This window comes from Somniosus microcephalus, chromosome 2, assembly GCF_052327205.1.
Source record: "Somniosus microcephalus isolate GS21.2 chromosome 2, FLI_Smic_1.0, whole genome shotgun sequence".
NCBI lineage: Eukaryota > Metazoa > Chordata > Chondrichthyes > Squaliformes > Somniosidae > Somniosus > Somniosus microcephalus.
The window spans coordinates 256317806-256338571 of record NC_140988.1 but is presented as its reverse complement, the minus strand read 5'-3'; the positions used below and the strand labels follow the sequence as shown (position 1 = coordinate 256338571).

The 20766-nt window shown below is 43.3% G+C and overlaps 1 protein-coding gene across 5 annotated transcripts in view; it reads left to right on the top strand.

Moving 5' to 3' along the window:
- cwc27 (CWC27 spliceosome associated cyclophilin) overlaps positions 1–20766 on the top strand; it is a 404246-nt gene that overhangs the window by 74919 nt on the left and 308561 nt on the right. For all 5 annotated transcript variants that reach the window (XR_015074261.1, XR_015074262.1, XM_085971220.1 and 2 more), the window contains exons 9-10: positions 1614–1653; positions 9621–9766. Coding sequence is in view for 3 of the 5 variants with exons in the window: in XM_085971220.1 (XP_085827346.1) it covers positions 1614–1653; positions 9621–9766 (186 nt within the window). In the remaining 2 variants the exon portion in view is untranslated. The remainder of the gene's footprint in view (positions 1–1613; positions 1654–9620; positions 9767–20766) is intronic.

Genomic DNA, 20766 nt, shown 5'->3' with positions numbered 1-20766 from the left:
TCTCCTCAGTGCCGGGCTCTTTTGCTGGCACTCGCGATCGGGGATTGTGCTGTTGCAGGCCCCTCCCCCTTAACAATGGGAGGAAGGCCTGCAGTACTGCAGCGTGCCGTGCCGCAGCGTGTGGCGCTGCGGCACGTTGTGCTGCGATATTCAGTTTCAGCGCCCTAAGAGGGACGCGGAGCGCCTCGAGCCTCGCCCCGTGTCCCTCGAGGGTTTCTGAAACTGAATTTCTGGTATTTGGTATTGCTCCCAACGCAGCGCAAAAATCAGCGCCCAGGTGAACTTGGCGCCAGTTTGGCGCCTCAACCCAATTTCTAGGCCTTACAGTTTTCCTGTCTTACAAACCATACAAATTACTTACCAGAGAAACTTACTAAATTTATGAAGCATTCAGTAAATTAAGCTATAGTTTGATCCTGCAGCATTGCAAGGAACTGTGTTAGGACTTCTGGATATATTATATGACCATTAAAATGTTAATTTTGTAACTGAACATAAACTTAAACAATAAAAGATGTTTCTGCAATCATGGCCTTTAATGTTCTCCTAGAGATAATTAGACTTAATAGAACATGTGTTTCAGGGTCCTATTTGTTGTGATATTTGTCCAGTGAGTGAACTCAATTTATTAATTGCAGGAGTTAACTCATGCGAGACAAATTTAGCAAACAAAGCACTGGGGTTCATTTCTAAATGGATTTAATTGAAAAGCAGAAAAGTTATGCGAAACTTGTATAGAACCTTGGTTAGACCACACTTGAAGTACTGTGAACAGTTCTGGTGTCTATTGTATAAGGGAATATAGAGGTACTGGAGAAGATGCAAAAAAGATTTACTAGAATGATACCAGAATGGAGAGGTTATACCTATCAGGACAGATTGAACAGGCTGGGGCTCTTTTCTTTAGAATAGAGAATACTGAGGAGTGACCCGATAGAGGTCTTCAAGATTATGAAAGGGTTTGATGGGGTAGACATAGAGAAGATGTTTCCACTTGTGGGTGAGACCAGAACTAAGGGCCATAAATATACAATAGTCACTAATAAATCTAATGGGGAATTCAGGGGATACTTCTTTACCCAGCGAGTGGTTAGAATGTGGAACTCGCTACAACAAGTAGTTAAGGTGACTAGCATAGATGCATTTAAGGGAACGTTGGATAAACACATGAGACAGAAAGGAATATAAGGATTTGTTGATGGGGGTAGATGAAGTAGGGTGGGAGGAGGCTCGTGTGGAGCATAAACACTAGCATGGACCTGTTGGGCTGAATGGCCTGTTTTTGTGCTGTAAATACTGTGTAATAAACTGAGACACAATGTGATTTGAATTATATGCAATAATAGATAGAAAACAAATGATTCTCAGTGACTCACTGTAATTGAAATAAGGATATGCCATTGTCATAGTTGTTTGTTTAACCTAATTGGCGGAATAACACATGAGGAATTTTTGTATGCACTTGTGAGTTTAATTAGTCTCTGTTCACAGGATTAAAAATGATGCCACCGAAAATCGTGTCTAATGCATGTTATCCACTGGGGATAGAAACCTGAATGATTTTTATCACTGAATATATATCTAATATTCTTTCCTTATTGTATTCTCTCCAGTGAACCAGCAACAGTGAAGACAAAAAGGGGATCTGACAAGGTATGGTGATGGTCATTATTTACAGAGAAAGTAGTATAGAATCTTACAGAACAGAAAGAGGCCATTCGGCCCATTGTGCCTGTGCTGGTTCTTTGAAAGAGGTATCCAAGCCCTAACGATCACGACAGGGAAGGGGCTGGTCAAGACAGTGGGGGCTACTGATAGTGGCAGCTGAGGGAAATTATTTAAAAGGGTTGCCATTCAGTGATCTGAGGAAATCTATATTCTTTAAAATAAACACAGCTGTACTCTAAATAATACATGTTTCCCATATCACTGCATTGGAAACCCTTCTAAGAAATGTCCCCAGAGGCATGATGGGCCGAATGGCCTCCTTCTATGGTGCAAGTTTCTATGATTCTAACCTGCCAGGACCAATGTGCACCCCTTTTTCCCCCCTCCCCACCTACCACTCCTTCCTACAGCCTGCTGCAGCTCCCAGTCTCCCTGTGCCAACCAACTATGCCTTTGGAACACCAGTTCGGGGCATGCAGCTAGCCACATATATATTAATGGGGCCCAGACCTTGGAGTCAGGTGTCCAGCAACAGTGTGTAAAGTTAAGGCACATGGGATTGGGGGCAAGGTATTGACTTGGATAGAGAACTGGTTGGCAGACAGAAAGCAAAGAGTTGGAATAAACGGGTCTTTTTCCGAGTGGCAGGCAGTGACTAGTGGGGTACCGCAGGGATCAGTCCTAGGACCCCAGCTATTCACAATATATATTAATGATCTAGATGAGGGGACTAGATGTAATATCTCTAAGTTTGCAGACGACACAAAGCTGGGTGGGCGTGTGTGCTGTGAGGAGGATGCTGAGAAACTCCAGTATGATTTGGACAGGTTGGGTGATTGGGCAGAAGCATGGCAGATGCAATATAATGTGGATAAATGCGAAGTTATCCACTTAGGTGTCAAAAACAGGATGGCAGATTATTATCTGAATGGCAATAGATTGGGAGAAGGGGAAGTGCAACGAGACCTGGGTGTCCTTGTGCACCAGTCGCTGAAGGTAAGCATGCAGGTGCAGCAGGTGGTTAAGAAGGCAAATGGTATGTTAGCCTTCGTAGCGAGAGGGTTTGAGTACAGGAACAAGGATATCTTGCTGCAGTTGTACAGGGCCTTGGTGAGACCACATTTTGAGTATTGTGTGCAGTTTTGGTCACCTTATCTGAGGAAGGATGTTCTTGCCATGGAGGGAGTGCAGCGAAGATTCACCAGGCTGATAACTGGGATGGCAGGAATGACGTATGAGGAGAGATTGGGTCGATTGGGCTTATACTCGCTGGAGTTTAGAAGAATGAGAGGGGAGCTCATTGAAACTTATAAAATTCTGTCAGGACTAGACAGACTAGATGCAGGAAGGATGTTCCCGATGGCTGGGGAGTCCAGAACCAGGGGTCACAGTCTAAGGATAAAGGGTAAGCCATTTAGGACTGAGATGAGGAGGAATTTCTTCACCCAGAGAGTGGTGAACCTGTGGAATTCTCTACCAAAGAAGGCAGTAGAGGCCAATTCATTAAATATATTCAAGAAGGAGTTGGATATATTTCTTAAGGCTAAAGGGATCAAGGGATATGGAGAGAAGGCAAGGACAGGGTACTGAATTTGGATGATCAGATATGATCTCATTGAATGGCGGAGCAGGCTCGAGGGGCCGAATGGCCTACTCCTGCTCCTATCTTCTATGTTTCTATGTAAATCAGGGGTCATACTTAAAGCACTTAAGTGCATTTATACTGTAATTGACGACATATAGCCGACATTAATCGTACGGTAGTGTAGTAGTTATGTCGCTGGATAAGGAAACCAGAGGTCTGGACAAATAATCTAGAGAATGTCTGTTCAAATCTCACCATAAAGTTTGAGAATTTGAATTCAGTTAAAAATCTGGAAATGAAAAGCAGGTATCCTATTGTTGTAAAAACCTTGCTGGTTTACTAATGTCCTTTTAGGGAAGGAAACCTGCCGTCCTTGCCTGGTCTGATCTGCATATTACATCATTTCCGCAGCAATGTGGGTCACTCTTAACTGCCTTCTAAGGTAGCCTAGCAAGCCACTCAGTTGTATCAGCACCTTCTCAGAGCATCTAGGGATGGACAGTAAATGCTGATGATGCCCACATTCCAAGAAGCATTAAAAAATAATAATAGTGCACTAAGTGGCTTTAAATAACCAAAATGGGCTTTCCAGATCAGTATTGAGAATGTGCTTTTAGAAAACCTGTAGGGGTGAATTAATGAGAGTTTAAAGCTTCATTCTCCTTTACCCTCTTGCCCCCCAAAATACTACCAGTTCAAAGCCCCCTGAATACAATCACATCCCAGGCACACTAAATAATTCTGGACTCTCTCTTCTGCTGCCCCTCCCCACCCCCCGTCCCAATCCTGAGACACTTTTCTCCCCCCTCCCCGCCACCCCCCCGCCGCCAGTTATTGGATACTCGCACACCCTCTACACACTATGCAATCGACCTTTCCATGTCCCATGACACCCCCCCCCCTTTCCAATGGTTGCAGACCCAGTACTCTCCTCTTCTCCAATCTTCACAAAGCACAACACCCTGTTTACTGCTCCCACACCCTGACATCCACCTACCATTGCTTTCTGAACAGCTACCGCATGCAACCTTACTCCCAGCACTCTCGCAGCTTCCCCACTCCCAATACAGCATCCTCAGGCCCTGAAACTCTCCTCTCACTGCTCCTAGATACAAACACCCCCCAACCAATACTGTTAGATCTTAACACCCTTCTTCTCCTTCCACACCCCACCTTCCCTGTGTGTTCAGACCCTTGGAGCACCCTCAAAACAGTAGCAAACTACATGACCTCTCTTTCTCTCCCCAGTAATATTAAGTACATCCTACCCATCGGCAACCTAGAACATCTTCTCTACCATCTTCCTGGATCCTGTACTTAAAAAAAAAAGGCAAGGTATTAAATTGATTACATAGGTAAAAAAATTGAATTTTAATAATAAAGGCCGCCACTGTTTTACTATTTCCATGAAAATATGGACATAATCCCTTATTTGAAACTGGAAAACACAGCTAACAGTTCTATAATACTTAATAATAAAATCACCATTTCACTTATTCAATCCCCATAAATCAGTGGCCCTGCTAATATAATATGTTATAACATAAAGCATAACCTCTGACAGACTGAGCAATGCCATGAGAGATTTAGAAATTATTATATTGGAAAAACTTTACGCACATTTCCTCTGTAACCTCTTGGCTGACACACTTGTAATTTTTAGAAGCTGTGTCACATTTGTACCTGATTAGTTCAGATTTTGCATTTATAGATCAGCTACAAAGCACAATTGGAACAGGCCATGCAACTCGAGTAAGAAAAGCAGGTCGCTAAATTTCCAAAGAAAAACTGCTGTAATCATCTTCTATGAGCAGTCACACAAATCTTTCAATGAGTGAAAGAAGTTGAATCAATCAAATTGCTCAAATGCTTTTTTGAAAATGTTTTAGCCACCATTTTTTTCCCCCTTAGTGAGCCAGCTACTCACAGGCAGAAAATACAATTTATAATGCAACTTAACACTCAACATTGAAAATTTGCAACAAAAATGAATCATCTTACCCATAAAATTATTCAACTCTGTAAATCCTATTAACCTTTGTCCCTGAGACCTAATCTCTGTCAGGGACCTGCCCATTGTTAGAGCACAATCTCTTGCCTTTCCAGAACGTCGTAGAAACATAGAAAAATAGGAGCAGGAGTAGGCCATTCGAGCCTGCTCCGCCATTCAGTATGATCATGGCTGATTCTCTATCTCAATACAATATTCCCGCTCTCTCCCCATACCCCTTGATGCCTTTTCGGTCTAGAAATCTATCTACTTCTTAAATATACAGGAAACTTTTTTATCCGGCACCGACGGGACCGGCGTGGTGCCGGTTGATCAAAAAGTCTGGATTACAGAGAGGTATACTTACCAAGATACGAGAGCCCCGTACACGGCCACAGGTGCAGGAGCCCCGGTTACATGGTACTTGTGCAGGAGTCCTGGTTACACGGCCACAGATCCAGGAGTCCCTGTTGCACGGCCACAGGTGCAGGAACCCCGGTTACACGGCCACAGATCAGGAACCCCGGTTACATGGCCACTAATATATAGTAAAACTTACCTGAACCTACTCCTGAATTTTGCCGGTTAAGAGAGGTTTCTGGATATTTAGGTGCCGGTTAAAAGAGAGTTTCCTGTATTCAGTGACTTGGCCTCCACAGCTGTCTGTGGTAGAGAATTCCACAGGTTCACCACCCTCTGAGTGAAGAAATTTCTCCTCATCCCAGTCCGAAATGTCCTACCCCGTATCCTGAGACTGTGACCCCTCGTTCTAGACCCCCCAGCCAGGGGAAACATCCTCCCTGCATCCAGTTTGTCTAGCCCTGTCAGAATTTTAAACGTTTTCATGAGATCCCCTCTCCTTCTAAACTCTAGTGAATACAGGCCTAGCGACCCAATCTTTCCTCATACGACAGTCCTGCCATCCCAGGAATCAGTCTGGTGAACCTTCGCTGCACTCCCTCTATGGCAAGTATATCCTTTCTTAGGTAAGGAGACTAAAACTGCACACACTACTCCAGGTGTGGTCTCACCAAGGTCCTGTATAACTGTAGTAAGACATCCTTGTTCCTGTACTCAAATCTTCTTGCAATGAAGGCCAACATACCATTTGCCTTCCTAATTGCTTGCTGCACCTGCATGTTTGCTTTCAGTGACTGGTGTACAAGGACACCCAGGTCCCTCTGTACATCAACATTTCCCAACCTATCACCATTTACATAATACTGTGCCTTTCTGTTTTTCCTACCGAAGTGGATAACTTCACACCTATCCACATTATACTGCATCTGCCATGTATTTGCCCACTCACTCAACTTGTCTAAATCGCCTTGAAGCCTCTTTGCATCTGCCTCACAACTCACAATCCCACCTAGTTTCGTGTCGTCAGCAAACTTGAAAATATTACATTTGGTTCCCTCATCCAAATCATTGATATATATTGTGAATAGCTGGGGCCCAAGCACTGATCCCTGCGGTACCCCACTAGTCACCGCCTGCCACCCCAAAAAAGACCCATTTATTCCTACCCTCTGTTTCCTGTCTGTTAACAAATTTTCAATCCATGCCAGTATATTACCCCCAATCCCATGTGCTTTCATTTTGCACACTAACCTCTTATGTGGGACTTTATCAAAGGCCATCTGAAAATCCAAATACACCACATCCACTGGTTCTCCCTTGTCTATTCTACCAGTTACATCCTCAAAAAACTCCAGTAGGTTTGTCAAACACGATTTCCCTTTCATAAATCCATGTTGACTTTGCCTAATTCCATTGATATTTTCTAAGTGTCCTGTTATCACATCCTTTATAATAGACTCTAGCATTTTCCCTATGACTGATGTTAGGCTAACCGGTCTGTAGTTCCCTGTTTTCTCTCTTCCCTCCTTTTTTAAATAGTGGGGTTACACTTGCCACCCTCCAATCTGCAGGAACTGTTCCATAATCTATAGAATTTTGGAAGATGACAACCAATGCATCCACTATTTCCATGGCTACCTCTTTTAGTACTCCGGGATACAGATTATCAGGCCCTGGGGATTTATCGGCTTTCAGTCCCATTAATTTCTCCAGCACTATTTTTTTATTAATACTAATTTCCTTTAATTCCTCCTTCTCACTAGACCCTTGGTTCCCTAGCATTTCTGGGAAGTTATTTCTGTCTGCTTCCGTGAAGACAGAACCAAAGTATTTGTTTAATTGCCCTGCCATTTCCTTGTTCCCTATTATAAATTCTCCTGTTTCTGACTGTAAGGGACCTACATTTGTCTTCACTAATCTTTTTCTTTTTACATACTTGTAGAGGCTTTTATAATCTGCTTTTATGTTCCTTGCAAGTTTACACTCATACTCTATTTTTCCCCTCTTAATCAATCTCTTGGTCCTTTTTTGCTGAACTCTAAACTGCTCCCACTCTTCAGACTTGCTACTTTTTCTGGCAACTTTATATGACTCCTCTTTGGATCTAATACTATTCTTAATTTCTTTTGTTAGTCATGGTTGGGCCGCTTTTCCTTTTGTGTTTTGTGCCAGAAAGGAATGTATAACAGTTGCAATTCATGCATTCGTTCTTTAAATGTTAGCCATTGCCTATCCACTGTCATGCCTTTTAATGAAGCTCCCCAATCTATCTTAGCCAACTCACTCTTCATACCTTCGCAGTTTCCTTTGTTTAGATTTAGGACCCTAGTTTCAGATTGGACTTCTTCACTTTCCATCTTAATGAAGAATTCTATCATGTTATGGTCATTCTTCCCTAAAGGACCCTGCACAGCAAGATTATTAATTAATCCCTTCTAATTGCACAATACCCAATCTATGATAGCCTGTTCCCTAGTTGGCTCCTCAATGTACTAGTCTAAAAAAAGCATCTCGGACAAACTCCAGGAATTCATCCTCCACAGTATTATTGCTAATTTGATTTGGCCAGTCTATATGTAGATTAAAGTCACCCATGATTACCGTAGTACCCTTGTTACATGCATCTCTAATTTCCTGTTTGATGCCATCCCCTACATTACCACTACTGTTTGTAGGCCTATAGACAACTCCCACCAATGTTTTCTGCCCCCTGGTGCTTCTTAGCTCCACCCAGACTGATTCTACATCTTTATTTTCTGACTCAATATCCTTTCTCACTATTGCTCTGATTTCATTCTTTACTAACAACGCCACCCCACCTCCTTTTTCTTTTTGCCTGTCCGCCCTAAATATCAAATATCCTTGGATATTCAGCTCCCAGCCTTGGTCACCCTGCAGCCATGTCTCCTTAATCGCAATTATATTGTGAATTTCATTCAGTAAAGGAATCATGGATTGATTTATCACTACTGATAACTCTGTTGGGATGTGGTAGTGTGAAGTTGATGACTGGAACATGAGCATGATTAGTTAGTATTAGCTTTAGGCTTCATTCCATGTATAAAAAAAATCCAGGCAAATGTGACATGCAGTGGCTTCTATATGTTGACACAGTGAATGAAAACAATGTAGTGATGAATATCACCAATGAAGTGAGGCTCAGGCACAATGCACTCACTCATCGGAACTGATTACCAGAGTTACGCCATGATGGGTAAAAGCTCTGACAGATACTGAAGTAATGAGAGAAGCCAGAGATGGAAGCGGAGAGGTTGCATGCTTGGTTGTAGGACCTGGAGGTGGTTGCCAAGATAGGGTGGATGAAGCCATAGACGGAAGAGCACCAACTCTTCCCAAACTCCACCTATTCTGGATTAACTCCTATCACCTATTTCCTTGCTGACCCCATTGGTTTCCTATCTTCCAATGCAGTGATTTCAAAATCCCTCAGTTGGATACTTGCACTGTGAACACTTGTACCTTTACATTGGCAATGTGTCATAAGCAGCATTGCAGTCCAGCTAGCAGCAGTACTTTATATCAGTGTAATGGAGGTAAACTCTATGCCTGCAGTGGCATCCTGGACCTAACTCTTTGAGTCCCAAGAGTTGCCATCAGAGGCTGTTCAAAATACAGGTGTTCATCCATTGGCCTTGCAACAGCTCCAACAAGGAACACTGGCTCTCTACTAGGGAAAGCAAGAGAGAGCGACCTCGTAGGTAATAGGTATTTGCTTAATGCCACTCTTCCAATGACCAAATATTTTGTTTAAAGATATATTTTGGCATAAGTACACTTTGCTACGTACTGACTAAATTTGCAGACACAGTATCAGCCTATATATTCCAACACAGAGTTTTGAGTACATGTGTATAACTGGCTTGATCTAGGCAACCTGTTTAAATCCAGTCAAAGCCTGAAACCAGCATACAAGTACGTGATTGACATTAAAGTTTGGATTCGAGGCTATCTATTTTACAGCAATTTTACAAATGTAATGAACATTTGCTTTTCCAGGAGGAAAATGATGAATCTGACACTGAAGAGTGGGAAAAAATGAAAGAACAGATTGCCAAGAAATTGAAGAAAGATAAAAACGAAGATGTTAAGCCTCCACTCAGAGAAGAAGATGATGATGATGAGAAAAAGAAACTCAGCCGCAGGTCAGTACAGCATTTTTACCAGTTGTTTCCATTTTTGTAAAATTTATGTTGCATGTGAAATACTGTATTCAGTCTAAGATGACAGCTGATCATAAATCTAGTGATGAAAATAGCGCAGTTGTTTTTTCCTTTTTTTCTCTCTAAAGTTACTGTACTATTTGTTCAGCTGTTTACTTGTCAATTTAAAATATAGCCTAAACATTCTGCATTAGGTTATATTTTTAATGGGGAAATATTTTTGTTAACATTTCTCTTGAAATTAGGGCCTAGAAATTCGGTAGGCTTAGCGTCGCATTTGAGGCGCTAGAGGGCCTAGCGCCGGAGTTATGGCCAGTTGAGAAATTCCCTGGGGCCCTAAATCGGCGTTGCACCGGTAGCGCTGCGCCGGCACCGATGACGTCATCGGTGTGCGCAGCGTCCCGGTTGCCGTGGTAACCCGGCCCCAAGCCGAAATTCAGTTGCGCCCGCCTCGCCCGTGGCAGGCGCAACTAAGACTCTGGCAACAGAGTCTTCCCCCAGTGTGCACCGGCGCATAAAGGTGGAGCGGCGGCCGGCCGCATTCCCGACGGCCGCCTGCCCGCACCTCCCTTCCCGGACTCCTGCATTCCCCCCCCGCGGCCCTGATCAGTGTCTGATGCGAGCCCGGCACTTCCCCGAGGTGCCGGGCTCAGATGTCGGGTCAATCCGCCGGACAGTTGTCGGCTGCAGGCAGCTCCTCCTTAACAGGAGGAGGAGGCCTGCAGTTCCCCCGCCTGCCGCACCGCATCGGGTGCCGCAGCGGGGGATTAGCGCCGGGAAACCCAAGTTCACGCCCGTTTTGAGGCGCTAAAGGAGGGTTTTAGCGCCCGCCGCCGTCTGGGCCCGGCGCACCCGAATTTTCGTCGCGCGCTGCCGCATTACCGCTGGTGCAAACTTTCTGGCGCTACAGCCCTGGCAAGACCAAAACCCAATTTCTAGGCCTAGATTTTGGGGATAGTTACTGGAAAATTGGCTTTTGTCTTCAATCTAGTGTGTTCTTTTCCATGTTGGTATTATCCATCTATATCAATGTGTTTATGATAATGTTGGATAACTCAAGAAACCTTTTAAAGAACAAGAAAACTTGCGGAAGATGTGAACTGGATATCATTCTCTGGTTAGTGGCACAAGAATAATGCTGACTCAGGTTTATCTGTAATCAGAAAAACAATTGTGTTTAATTTTATTTTTAAATACTTAATTAGGATGGCAAAATAAGTGCACAAACAATCAAGTACATGTACATTACTTAGAAACTTATTTGATTCAACAGAGTGAGGAGCCAAATGTGTGAAAAGTTGGCAAATGAGTGAAGCATTGTGGTCTGGTTCTAGGTTGAGCAAGCTTTAAAATGTCAAGTGTTGAAATATTAACAGAAGTATACTTAAATTCTACACTCAACAATCTGTTCTGACTTGGGAAACCATATGAATGATCTGAAGTATATAGTAATAATCCCCCAAATTATAGTAGTCCCAATGCATTTATGATAAGTGTTTGCTTACTAGCAAAGTCTATTCAGAGATTTTCTTGAATATGTATGGATTGTAGATCATTTGCAATGGATTACAGGCATTTAGCCTTGAAAGCAGATTTCTACTTTGGTTACTGTCTCAACAAAGAGTTGTTCGTTCTTCAACAGTAATTTCTGCATGATTCAGGCCCGAGTGGTTTATTCAACAACAAACTTAAATATACAGGAAACTTTGGTTTATCCGGAGGTTGTATGTCCGGAAACCTCGATCTAACGGCAGAAATCAGCAGCCGTTTTGGTTAGGTTTTTTTTCTTCTAGCATTTTTTTTTAACAGTCAGGCTCTGGAAAGCGTCTCTGTAGCTTAGCAACAGCTTCAGAGACGCTTCCAAGGTACGGGCCGAGTGTTTACAAGCTGTTGCTAAGCAACAGTGTTTGTTGTCAGATACGGAGATGAAAACCTCCGTATCCTTCAACGTTAGCGCTGGTCTATCCGGAAGTTTTGATAGATCGGCAGCAGCTCGGTCCCGTTGGTGCCGGATATCGCGAAGTTTCCTGTATATTGACTCAACAGTGTAATAATACAAAATAACAACAGAAAATGCTGGAAAAACTCAGCAGGCCAGGCAACATCCGTGGAGAGAAATTAGAGTCGACGTTTCGGGTCTAACCCTTTTTCAAACTGTCTTCAGATTACATTAAATGATAAGCAAGAAAATGACAAGCAAGTAATACAACCTGGTTGGTAGACCCCAGATTGATCAGACCCGACTCTCTAGGCTGCCTACTCGGCTGTGGAGTTCCGACCGTCCTGAGAATGCTAACGTTCAAAGAGGGAATGCTCTATATTTTTCTTAATTTGTTCATGGGATGTGGTGGGTGTCGCTGACAAGGCCAGCATTTATTGCTCATCCCTAGTTGCCCTTGAGAAGGTGGTGGTAAGCCACCTTCTTGAACCGCTGCAGTCCGTGTGGTGAAGGGATTCCCACAGTGAGGGAGTTCCAGGATTTTGACCCAGTGACGATGAAGGAACGGCGATATATTTCCAAGTCAGGATGGTGTGTGACTTGGAGGGGAACTTGGAGGTGATGGTGTTCCCATGCGTCTGCTGCCCTTGTCCTAGGTGGCAGAGGTCGGGGGTTTAGGAGCTGCTGTCGAAGAGAGTTGCTGCAGTGCATCTTGTAGATGGTACACACTGCAGCAACGGTGTGCCGGTGGTAGGGGGAGTGAATGTTTAAGGTGGTGGATGGGGTGCCAATTAAGTGGGCTGCTTTGTCCTGTCGAGCTTCTTGGGTGTTGTTGGAGCTGCACTCATCCAGGCAAGTGGAGAGTATTCCATAAAGACTTTGGGGAGTCAGGAGGTGAGACACTCGCCACAGAATACCCAGCCCCTGACCTGATCTTGTAGCCACAGTATTTATGTGGCAGGTCCAGTTAAGTTTCTGGTCAATGGTGACCCCAAGATGTTGATGGTGGGGGGGATTTGGTGATGGTAATGCCGTTGAATGTCATGGGGTGGTTAGACTCTCTTGTCAGAGATGGTCATTACCTGGCACTTGTGTGGCGCGAATGTTACTTGCAACTTATCAGCCGAAGCCTGAATGTTGTCCAGATCTTGTTGCATGTAGGCATGGAATGCTTCATTATCTGGAGTTGCAAATGGAACTGAAGACTGCAATCATCAGCGAACACCCCCACTTGTGACCTTACGAGTGAAGGAATCGTAGTTTCTAAGTAATGAAGCAGCTGAAGATGGTTGGGCCTAGGACACTGCCCTCTGCCCTGAGGAACTCCTGCAGCGATGTTCTGTGGCTGAGATGATTGGCCTCCAACAACCACACCATCTTTTGTGCTAGGTATGACTCCAGCCAGTGGAGTGTTTCCACCTGATTCCCATTGACTTCAATTTTATTAGGGCTCCTTGATGCCACACTCGGTCAAATGCTGCCTTGATGTCAAGGGCAGTCACTCTCACCTCACCTCTGGAATTCAACTCTTTTGTCCATGTTTGGACCAAGGCTGTAATGAGGTTGGGAGCCGATTGGTCCTGGTGGAACCCAAACTGAGCATCAGTGAGCAGGTTATTGGTGAGTAAGTACCACTTGATAGCGCTGTCAACGACACTTTCCATCACTTTACTGATGATTGAGAGTAGACTGATAGGATGGTAATTGGCCGGATTGGATTTGTCCTGTTTTTTGTGGAAGGACATGCATGGGCAGTTTTCCATATTGTCGGGTAGATGCCAGTGTTGTAGCTGTACTGGAACAGCTTGGCTAGAGACGTGGATTGTTCTGGAGCACAAGTCTTCAGTACGACAGCCGGGATGGTGTTGGGACCCATAGCCCTTGCCGAATCCAGTGCACTCAGCCGTTTCTAGATAGCACGTGGAGTGAACCGAATTGGTTGAAGACTGGCTTCTGTGATGGTAGGGGTCTCGGGAGGAGGCCGTGATGGATCAAGGAGGCTCCTCCTGTTAATTGTTTAATTGTCCACCGCCATTCACGACTAGATGTGGCAGGACTGCAGAGCTTTGATCTGATCCGTTGGCTGTGGGATCGCTTGGCTTTGTCTATAGAATGCTGCTTCCACTGTTTAGCATGCATGTAGTCCTGTGTTGTAGCTTCCCCAGGTTGGCACTTCATTTTTAGGCACGCCTGGTGCTGCTGCTGGCATGCTTTTCTGCATTCCTCATTGAACCAGGGTTGGTCCCCTGACTAGATGGTAATGGTAGAGTGAGGGATATGCTGGGCCATGGGGTTACAGATTGTGGTGGAATATAATTTTGCTGCTGCTGATGGCCCACAGCACCTCATGGATGCCCACTATATACGTTTCGGCTGCCTTGGACTGCAGGTACACATCCCTGTTCTTATCTCCTAGTCATTAATTATCCCATGCTAACTCTGCATTGGTTTGTGCCCCGTATTGCCAGACCTCCTATCTTATCTTGGTTGTAGAAACAGTATGTACCTCTCAGGAATGTGTAAGTCTATGTTATCAGAGTACCAGCTTATTTATGGCCTTGTATGGTGCCTTCCAATACTACAAACGAGAGCAGTGCCCCATGTTGGGTATGTGGGTCGCCTAGCAACCAGCATTCTTATCTAGGTAAGAGCCACCTCTTGACCTTGGAGTTGTCATAGAGAATGCTGAAGTCTTCAAAACTGTCTATTAGCTTCTTTTTGTTCACATACACACAGGAAAGATTCACCCCGCCCCCCCCCTGCCAAAACCCACATTCGCTCTCTGGCTAGAATGATGGAGCAAAACGAGCTGGAATACCTTGACTATTTTCTTAGCTTTAAACCATTTTCGTAAAATATTGTAACAAGCCTGAAGTTTTTTGTGCAGTCAAATGTGAAACTGTCTTATTGACTTCTGTAAGGTATTTGCTTTTACTCTCTCAACTCTTTAGGGTAATCAGAGGTGAGATCAACTAAAACTTTAAACTTTTCCCACTAATGGTTTTATTAACATTAAAACAGTACAGGTTTACAGATAGAGATGCGTACAACCTTTAAATCAGTTGTACAATTCAAAACTTAGAATGGCTGATTCTTCTGCTTTGTGAACACTGAGAGGATAATTCTCCGCTGAGATCCTGCTGGGTAAGAGGTTAATCCTTCATTGAATTCCTGCGTCGTGTTCTTCTGGTTTGACTCGTGCACTGAGCCCTGGTCGATCTTGTGGATTATCCCTTGTACCATTCTTGCTGACAATAATAACATCTTTCAGTGATTCTCCATTCTCCCTTTCCTGTGGTTACACAGGCTGCTTCCAAACAGCACCTGGTGTTTCCCACAGTCTCTCAAGGCCTCCTTATCTGTAGCCTTTCAGACAGTCTACATAACATTTTTCTAACTTGTTCAACCTTCCCAGCATGCCCTCTTGAGCAATCAGTTTAACTGTTCTTACCCAAACACTGCTCCTTTAGCAGGTAATTAATCCAGGTAAAGTCCAAACATCCTTCACTACTTTAGATGAATACTGCTGTGGAAGAAGCTTTTATTTGATCCTTATTTTAAAAAGCCCAGAGAGAGAACCTTGTAGTAGCTTAACTATATTTTGACTATTTGCAAAGTTTACACTTGGATGCACAATAATACTGAGGCAGTAGAGACTAATTGCTCAGCATGTAGCGAGACACTGCATGTCTTGGTATCATAGATATGATGTTGGAATGAGGCTATCCGTGGATGAATGAGGATATTCAAGGTCATGGAAAGTATAAAACTGGAGAACTTTTCTGCAGAACCTGGATCCCAAAACAGTAGGGACAAGATCCAATTCAAATGGGCAGTGAACCAAAAGAGCCTATGGATTTTGCTAGCCATCATGTACCCCTTGCTGTTGGTTACAGCCTGTTACCATACTTGGTAATCTCTTCTGCTTGTATTTTTTAAAGTTATTACAATTAGCGTTCTAAAATTGAGCAGAAAACAATCTAATATGCTTTACTTTTACAAATAAAATTACTCCAGTCTTGACATACTTCAGTCAGTGATGTAAGAGTTATGAATCTCATGCTGTTTTTTGAGCTTATAAATTATAGTATGTCTGTTTTTTCTGTTGACTGTTATGAATAAAAGATTCATAGAACACTTTAATATTTATGCATCTGACTTTGTGCCGAAACATTAACAAATTATCTTGTATTTCAAGTTTTAGTGGATAATCACTTATTTGTAGCTATTTTGCACAGGAAACACAGAATCACAGAATCTACAGTGCAGATAGAGGCCATTTCGGCCCATTGAGCCTGCACCGACACATATCCCACCCTACCCCCGTAACCCCACGTATTTAATCCCCTAACACTAAGGGTCAATTTATCATAGCCAAATCAACCTAACCTGCACATCTTTGGACTGTGGGAGGAAACCGGAGCACCCGGAGGAAACCCACGCAAACACGGGGAGAATGTGCAAACTCCACACAGACAGTCGCCCGAGGCCAGATTTGAACCCGGGTCCCTGGCGCTGTGAGGCAACAGTGCTAACCACTATGCCACCGTGCCCCCCCATGAAGCATTAAATGGGTAAATATTAGTGAATAAGTCTACTGATGTTTCACTTTTATGGAACAGCCTATGGTTCACAGGTATTAACATTTATATAAAAAGTTTAATGCTCAATTTCTTTGTGTTCAAGTGAAAACACACTGGTGCAACCAAAAACAGCCCAAAGGCTGTAATCTATCGCTTTGAATAATTTTTGAAGTGTAGTGGTACATTAACCTTATAGATTGTGTTAAAATCAACGACTGAAATAAAAATGATTCCAACATGGTTTCCAAGTGAGCAAAAGTTAAAAGGTGATGTCATCTAATTACTGCTACTGCTATTAAATTATTGGGCTGTTTTTAACAATGTCAGTATTTTCCCACCAAAAAGGCTGATTAAGCAGAGCAATCTCCAACATTTTTCTAAGCAGTTTTGAGCAATATATACTCTAAATGCATAACTACATGCAAGTTTTAGACAGTATTTTAGACTGAGTTAATTTAATAATGTAAGTATGATAAATCCTGATTTATGAAAGCACTTCTCTTCATTTTCTCTTTTTAAAGAGTAGGTATGACTTTAAGATGCTTCAGAATATTTTAAATCTATTCTTCAGTTACGCCAAAGCTCAATATTTACATAATGAATTGTATACGTACCTCAAATACGACACGTGTTCAGCATTTAAATAAGGCAACATTGGCAGTAAACTGGCTATTAGTCTTTTCCCATGACCAAAACTATGCAAATCTGTAATACATTTTCCTGGAACAGATAGCTACCAAAGAAATTGACTGTTAAAACTTTTTATATAAAATGTTAATACCTGTGAACCAGAAGTGATGCAAGTGGTCATCTCCTGAGCTTTAATCCTTGCCCACAACTTTTTTCCCCCTAAATTTAAAGCGAATGGCAGTAATACCACCATTGAGGCGATGTTTTGCTGATGCAAGAGCTTCCAAGGCTGCCTGTGTGATTGTGAAAAAATCTCCAAAATGTTATTTGCCGCCCATTAACGACCTGTTGTTCAAATCTTACAGCATTGCTAAGTAGCAGGATGACATCTGCAGCTTTTTGGCACGTCCTTGTGTAGTATTAGTGAATGAATAAAAATAAATAATTAATATCAATGGAAAAATTTATAAATGTAGAAACCAGAATATTCTTGAAATCTGATTCTTTTGAAGGTTCCTGCATGGGTAGAGGCTAGATTAATTAATGATCTCGAAATGAAGGATCCTCTTGGGAAGAGTGATCATAGCATGGTAGAATTTCAAATTCAGTTTGAGGGTGAGAAAGCTAGGTCTCAAACTAGTGTCCTGAACTTAAATAAAGGTAATTACAAAGGTATGAAGGCAGACTTGGTTAAAGTGGACTGAGAAAATATATTACAGGGTAAGACTGTAGAAAAGCAGTGGCAAACATTTAAGGAGATATTTCATAACTCTCAGCAATGTTATATACCAGAGAGAAAGAAAGACTCTGAGAGGGATGAACCATCCGTGGCTAACTAAGGATGGTATCAAATTGAAAACAAAAGCATACAATGTTGCAAAGAATAGTGGAAGGCCAGAGGATTAGGAAATGTTTAAAAACCAGCAAAGGACGACTAAAAAAAATGATAGAGAGAGAAGATAGCTTATTAGAGTAAGTTAGCAAGAAATATTTTTTTAAAACAGTAAGAGCTTCTACAGGCATATAAAAAGGAAGGGAGTAGCTAAAGTAAACGTTCGTCCCCTAGAGGAAGAGTCTGGGGAATTAATAATGGGAAACAGGGAAATGGCGGAGACTTTGAACAAATATTTTGTATCGGTCTTCATGGTAGAAGACACTAAAAGCATCCCAATAATGGATAATCAAGGGGCAATTGGGGTGGGAGGGGAACTTAAAACTATCACTAGAGAGAAAGTACTAGGCAAACTAATGGGACTAAAGGTGGACAAGTCCCCTGGACCCGATGGCCTGCATCCTAGAGTCTTAAAAGAGGTGGCTACATTGGTTGTAATCTACCAAAATTCCCTGGATTCTGGAGAGGTCCCAGCGGACTGGAAAACTGCAAATTTAACGCCCCTATTTAAGAAAGGAAGGAGACAGAAAGCAGGCAACTATCGACCAGTTAGCCTAACATCTGTCATTGGGAAAATGCTGGAGTCCATCATTAAGGAAGTGGTAGCAAGACATTAAGAAAATCATAATATAGTCATGCAGAGTCAGCTTGGTTTTATGAAAGGGAAATCATGTTTGACAAATTTGCTGGAGTTCTTTGAGGATGTAACGAGCAGGGTGGATAAAGGGGAACCAGTAGATGTCATGTATTTGGATTTCCAGAAGGCATTTGATAAGGTGCCACATAAAAGGTTACTACACAAGATAAGAGCTCACGGGGTTGGGGGTAATATATTAGCATGGATAGAGGATTGGCTAACTGACAGAAAACAGAATCGAACTAAATGGGTCATTTTCAGGTTGGCAAACTGTAACTAGTGTGGTGCTGCAGGGCTGGGGCCTCAACTATTTACAATCTATGTTAATGACTTGGATGAAGGGACCGAGTGTAATGTAGCCAAATTTGCTGATGGTACAAAAATAGGTGGGAAAGCAAATTAGCAAATTGTGTGGAGGATGCCATGGGCTGGATTTTCATTCAGAAGTCGGGTTGGAGGTGGGACTACAACTTTCGGGGTTGTAGTCCCGCCTCCATCGAGATGCAGCCAATCCACGCGATTTTAACTTGATTGACCTTGTTGAGCCCGCCCAGCGGGCTCAGCAGGCCAATTAAGGGCCACCCGGCAACAGGTGACGTCACAGACTGAAATTTCATCTGTCAAGACGTTTTGACAGATGAAATATCGGTGTTTCACAGCTGTTTGAAGCTGTCAAACACTGACACTCTTACTTCTAACATGAGTCCTTATCTACAGACTCAGTTAGAAATCTCTCCTGCACAGAAAGCTGCAGGCTGTCACTTTTGACAGATCGCAGCCATTCTGCTTTCTGTGCCGGTGAGATGAGGGACTCCCCGAACCTAAAGGAAGGAAGGCTGAAAAGGTAAGAAAATGTATGTAAAACTTATTTAATCACTTTAGACATACCAAACGCACTTACCTTTGCACTCATGCACACACCACTCACCTGAACACCGACATCTCGACCCCTACAAGTACTTCAACCCGACGGCCCGACTCCTCTAACTTGGCGTGGTTTGGAGCCGTCGGGAATCCCACAGTTCAAGCTTAAAAATAGGAATTAGGCTAAAAACTGCCTGTTAACTACCTGGTAACAGGCAGTTAATTGGCACTAATCCCTTCCCGTCTCAGGTAGGCGGGTCCCAGTGCGGGGCGGGTACCTGCCTCCTTTGAAACTGGCATGGGGTCGGGACCCCCGATTTCGGGAATTTAACCCCCCGCACGCCTCCAAATCCGACTCCACGGCACACTGAAAATGGAGCCCAAAGAATCTCCAAAGGGATCTAGATAGGCTAAGTGAGTGGGCAGGAATGCATAGTGGTTAGCACTGTTGCCTCACAGCGCCAGGGACCCGGGTTCGAATCCAGCCTCGGGTGACTGTGTGGAGTTTGCACATTCTCCCCGTGTTTGCGTGGGTTTACTCCGGGTGCTCCGGTTTCCTCCCACAGTCCAAAGATGTGCGGGTTAGGTTGATTTGGCTATGATAAATTGACCCTTAGTGTTAGGGGGATTAAATACGTGGGGTTACGGGGATAGGGTGGGATATGTGTCGGTGCAGGCTCGATGGGCTGAAATGGCCTCTATCTGCACTGTGTGATTTCTGTGAATCTGGCAGATGGAGGCTAATGTGGGAAAATGCGAGGTTATCCACTTTGGTAGGAAATATAAAAAAGCAAATTATTATTTAAATGGGGAGAGATTACAAAATGCTGAGGTACAGAGGGATCTGGGGGTCCTTGTACATGAATCACAAAGTTAGCATGCAGGTACAGCAAGTAATTAGGAAGGCAAATGGTGTTTTTGCCTTTATTGCAAAGGGAATGGAGTATAAAAGTAGGGAAGTCCTGTTACAACTGTACAGGGCGTTGGTGAGACCACACCTGGAGTACTGCGTACAATTTTGGTCTCCTTACTTAAGGAAGGATATACTTGCATTGGAGGCAGTTCAGAGAAGGTTCACGAGGTTGATTCCAGAGATGAAGGGGTTGTCTTATGAAGAAAGGTTGAGCAGGTTGGGCCTATACTCATTGGCGTTTAGAAGAATGAGAGGGGATCTTCTTGAAACATATAAGATTCTGAAGGGGCTTGACAGGATAGAAGAAGAGAGGATGTTTCCCCTCGTGGGGGAATCTAGAACTAGGGGGCATAATTTCAGAATAAGGGGGCACCCATTTAAAATGGAAATGAGGAGGAATTTCTTCTCTTAGAGGGTCGCGAATCTTTGGAATTCTCTTCCCCAGAGAGCTGTGGAGGCTGGGTCATTGAATATATTTAAGGTGGAGATAGACAGATTTTTGAATGGTAAGGGACTCTAGGGTT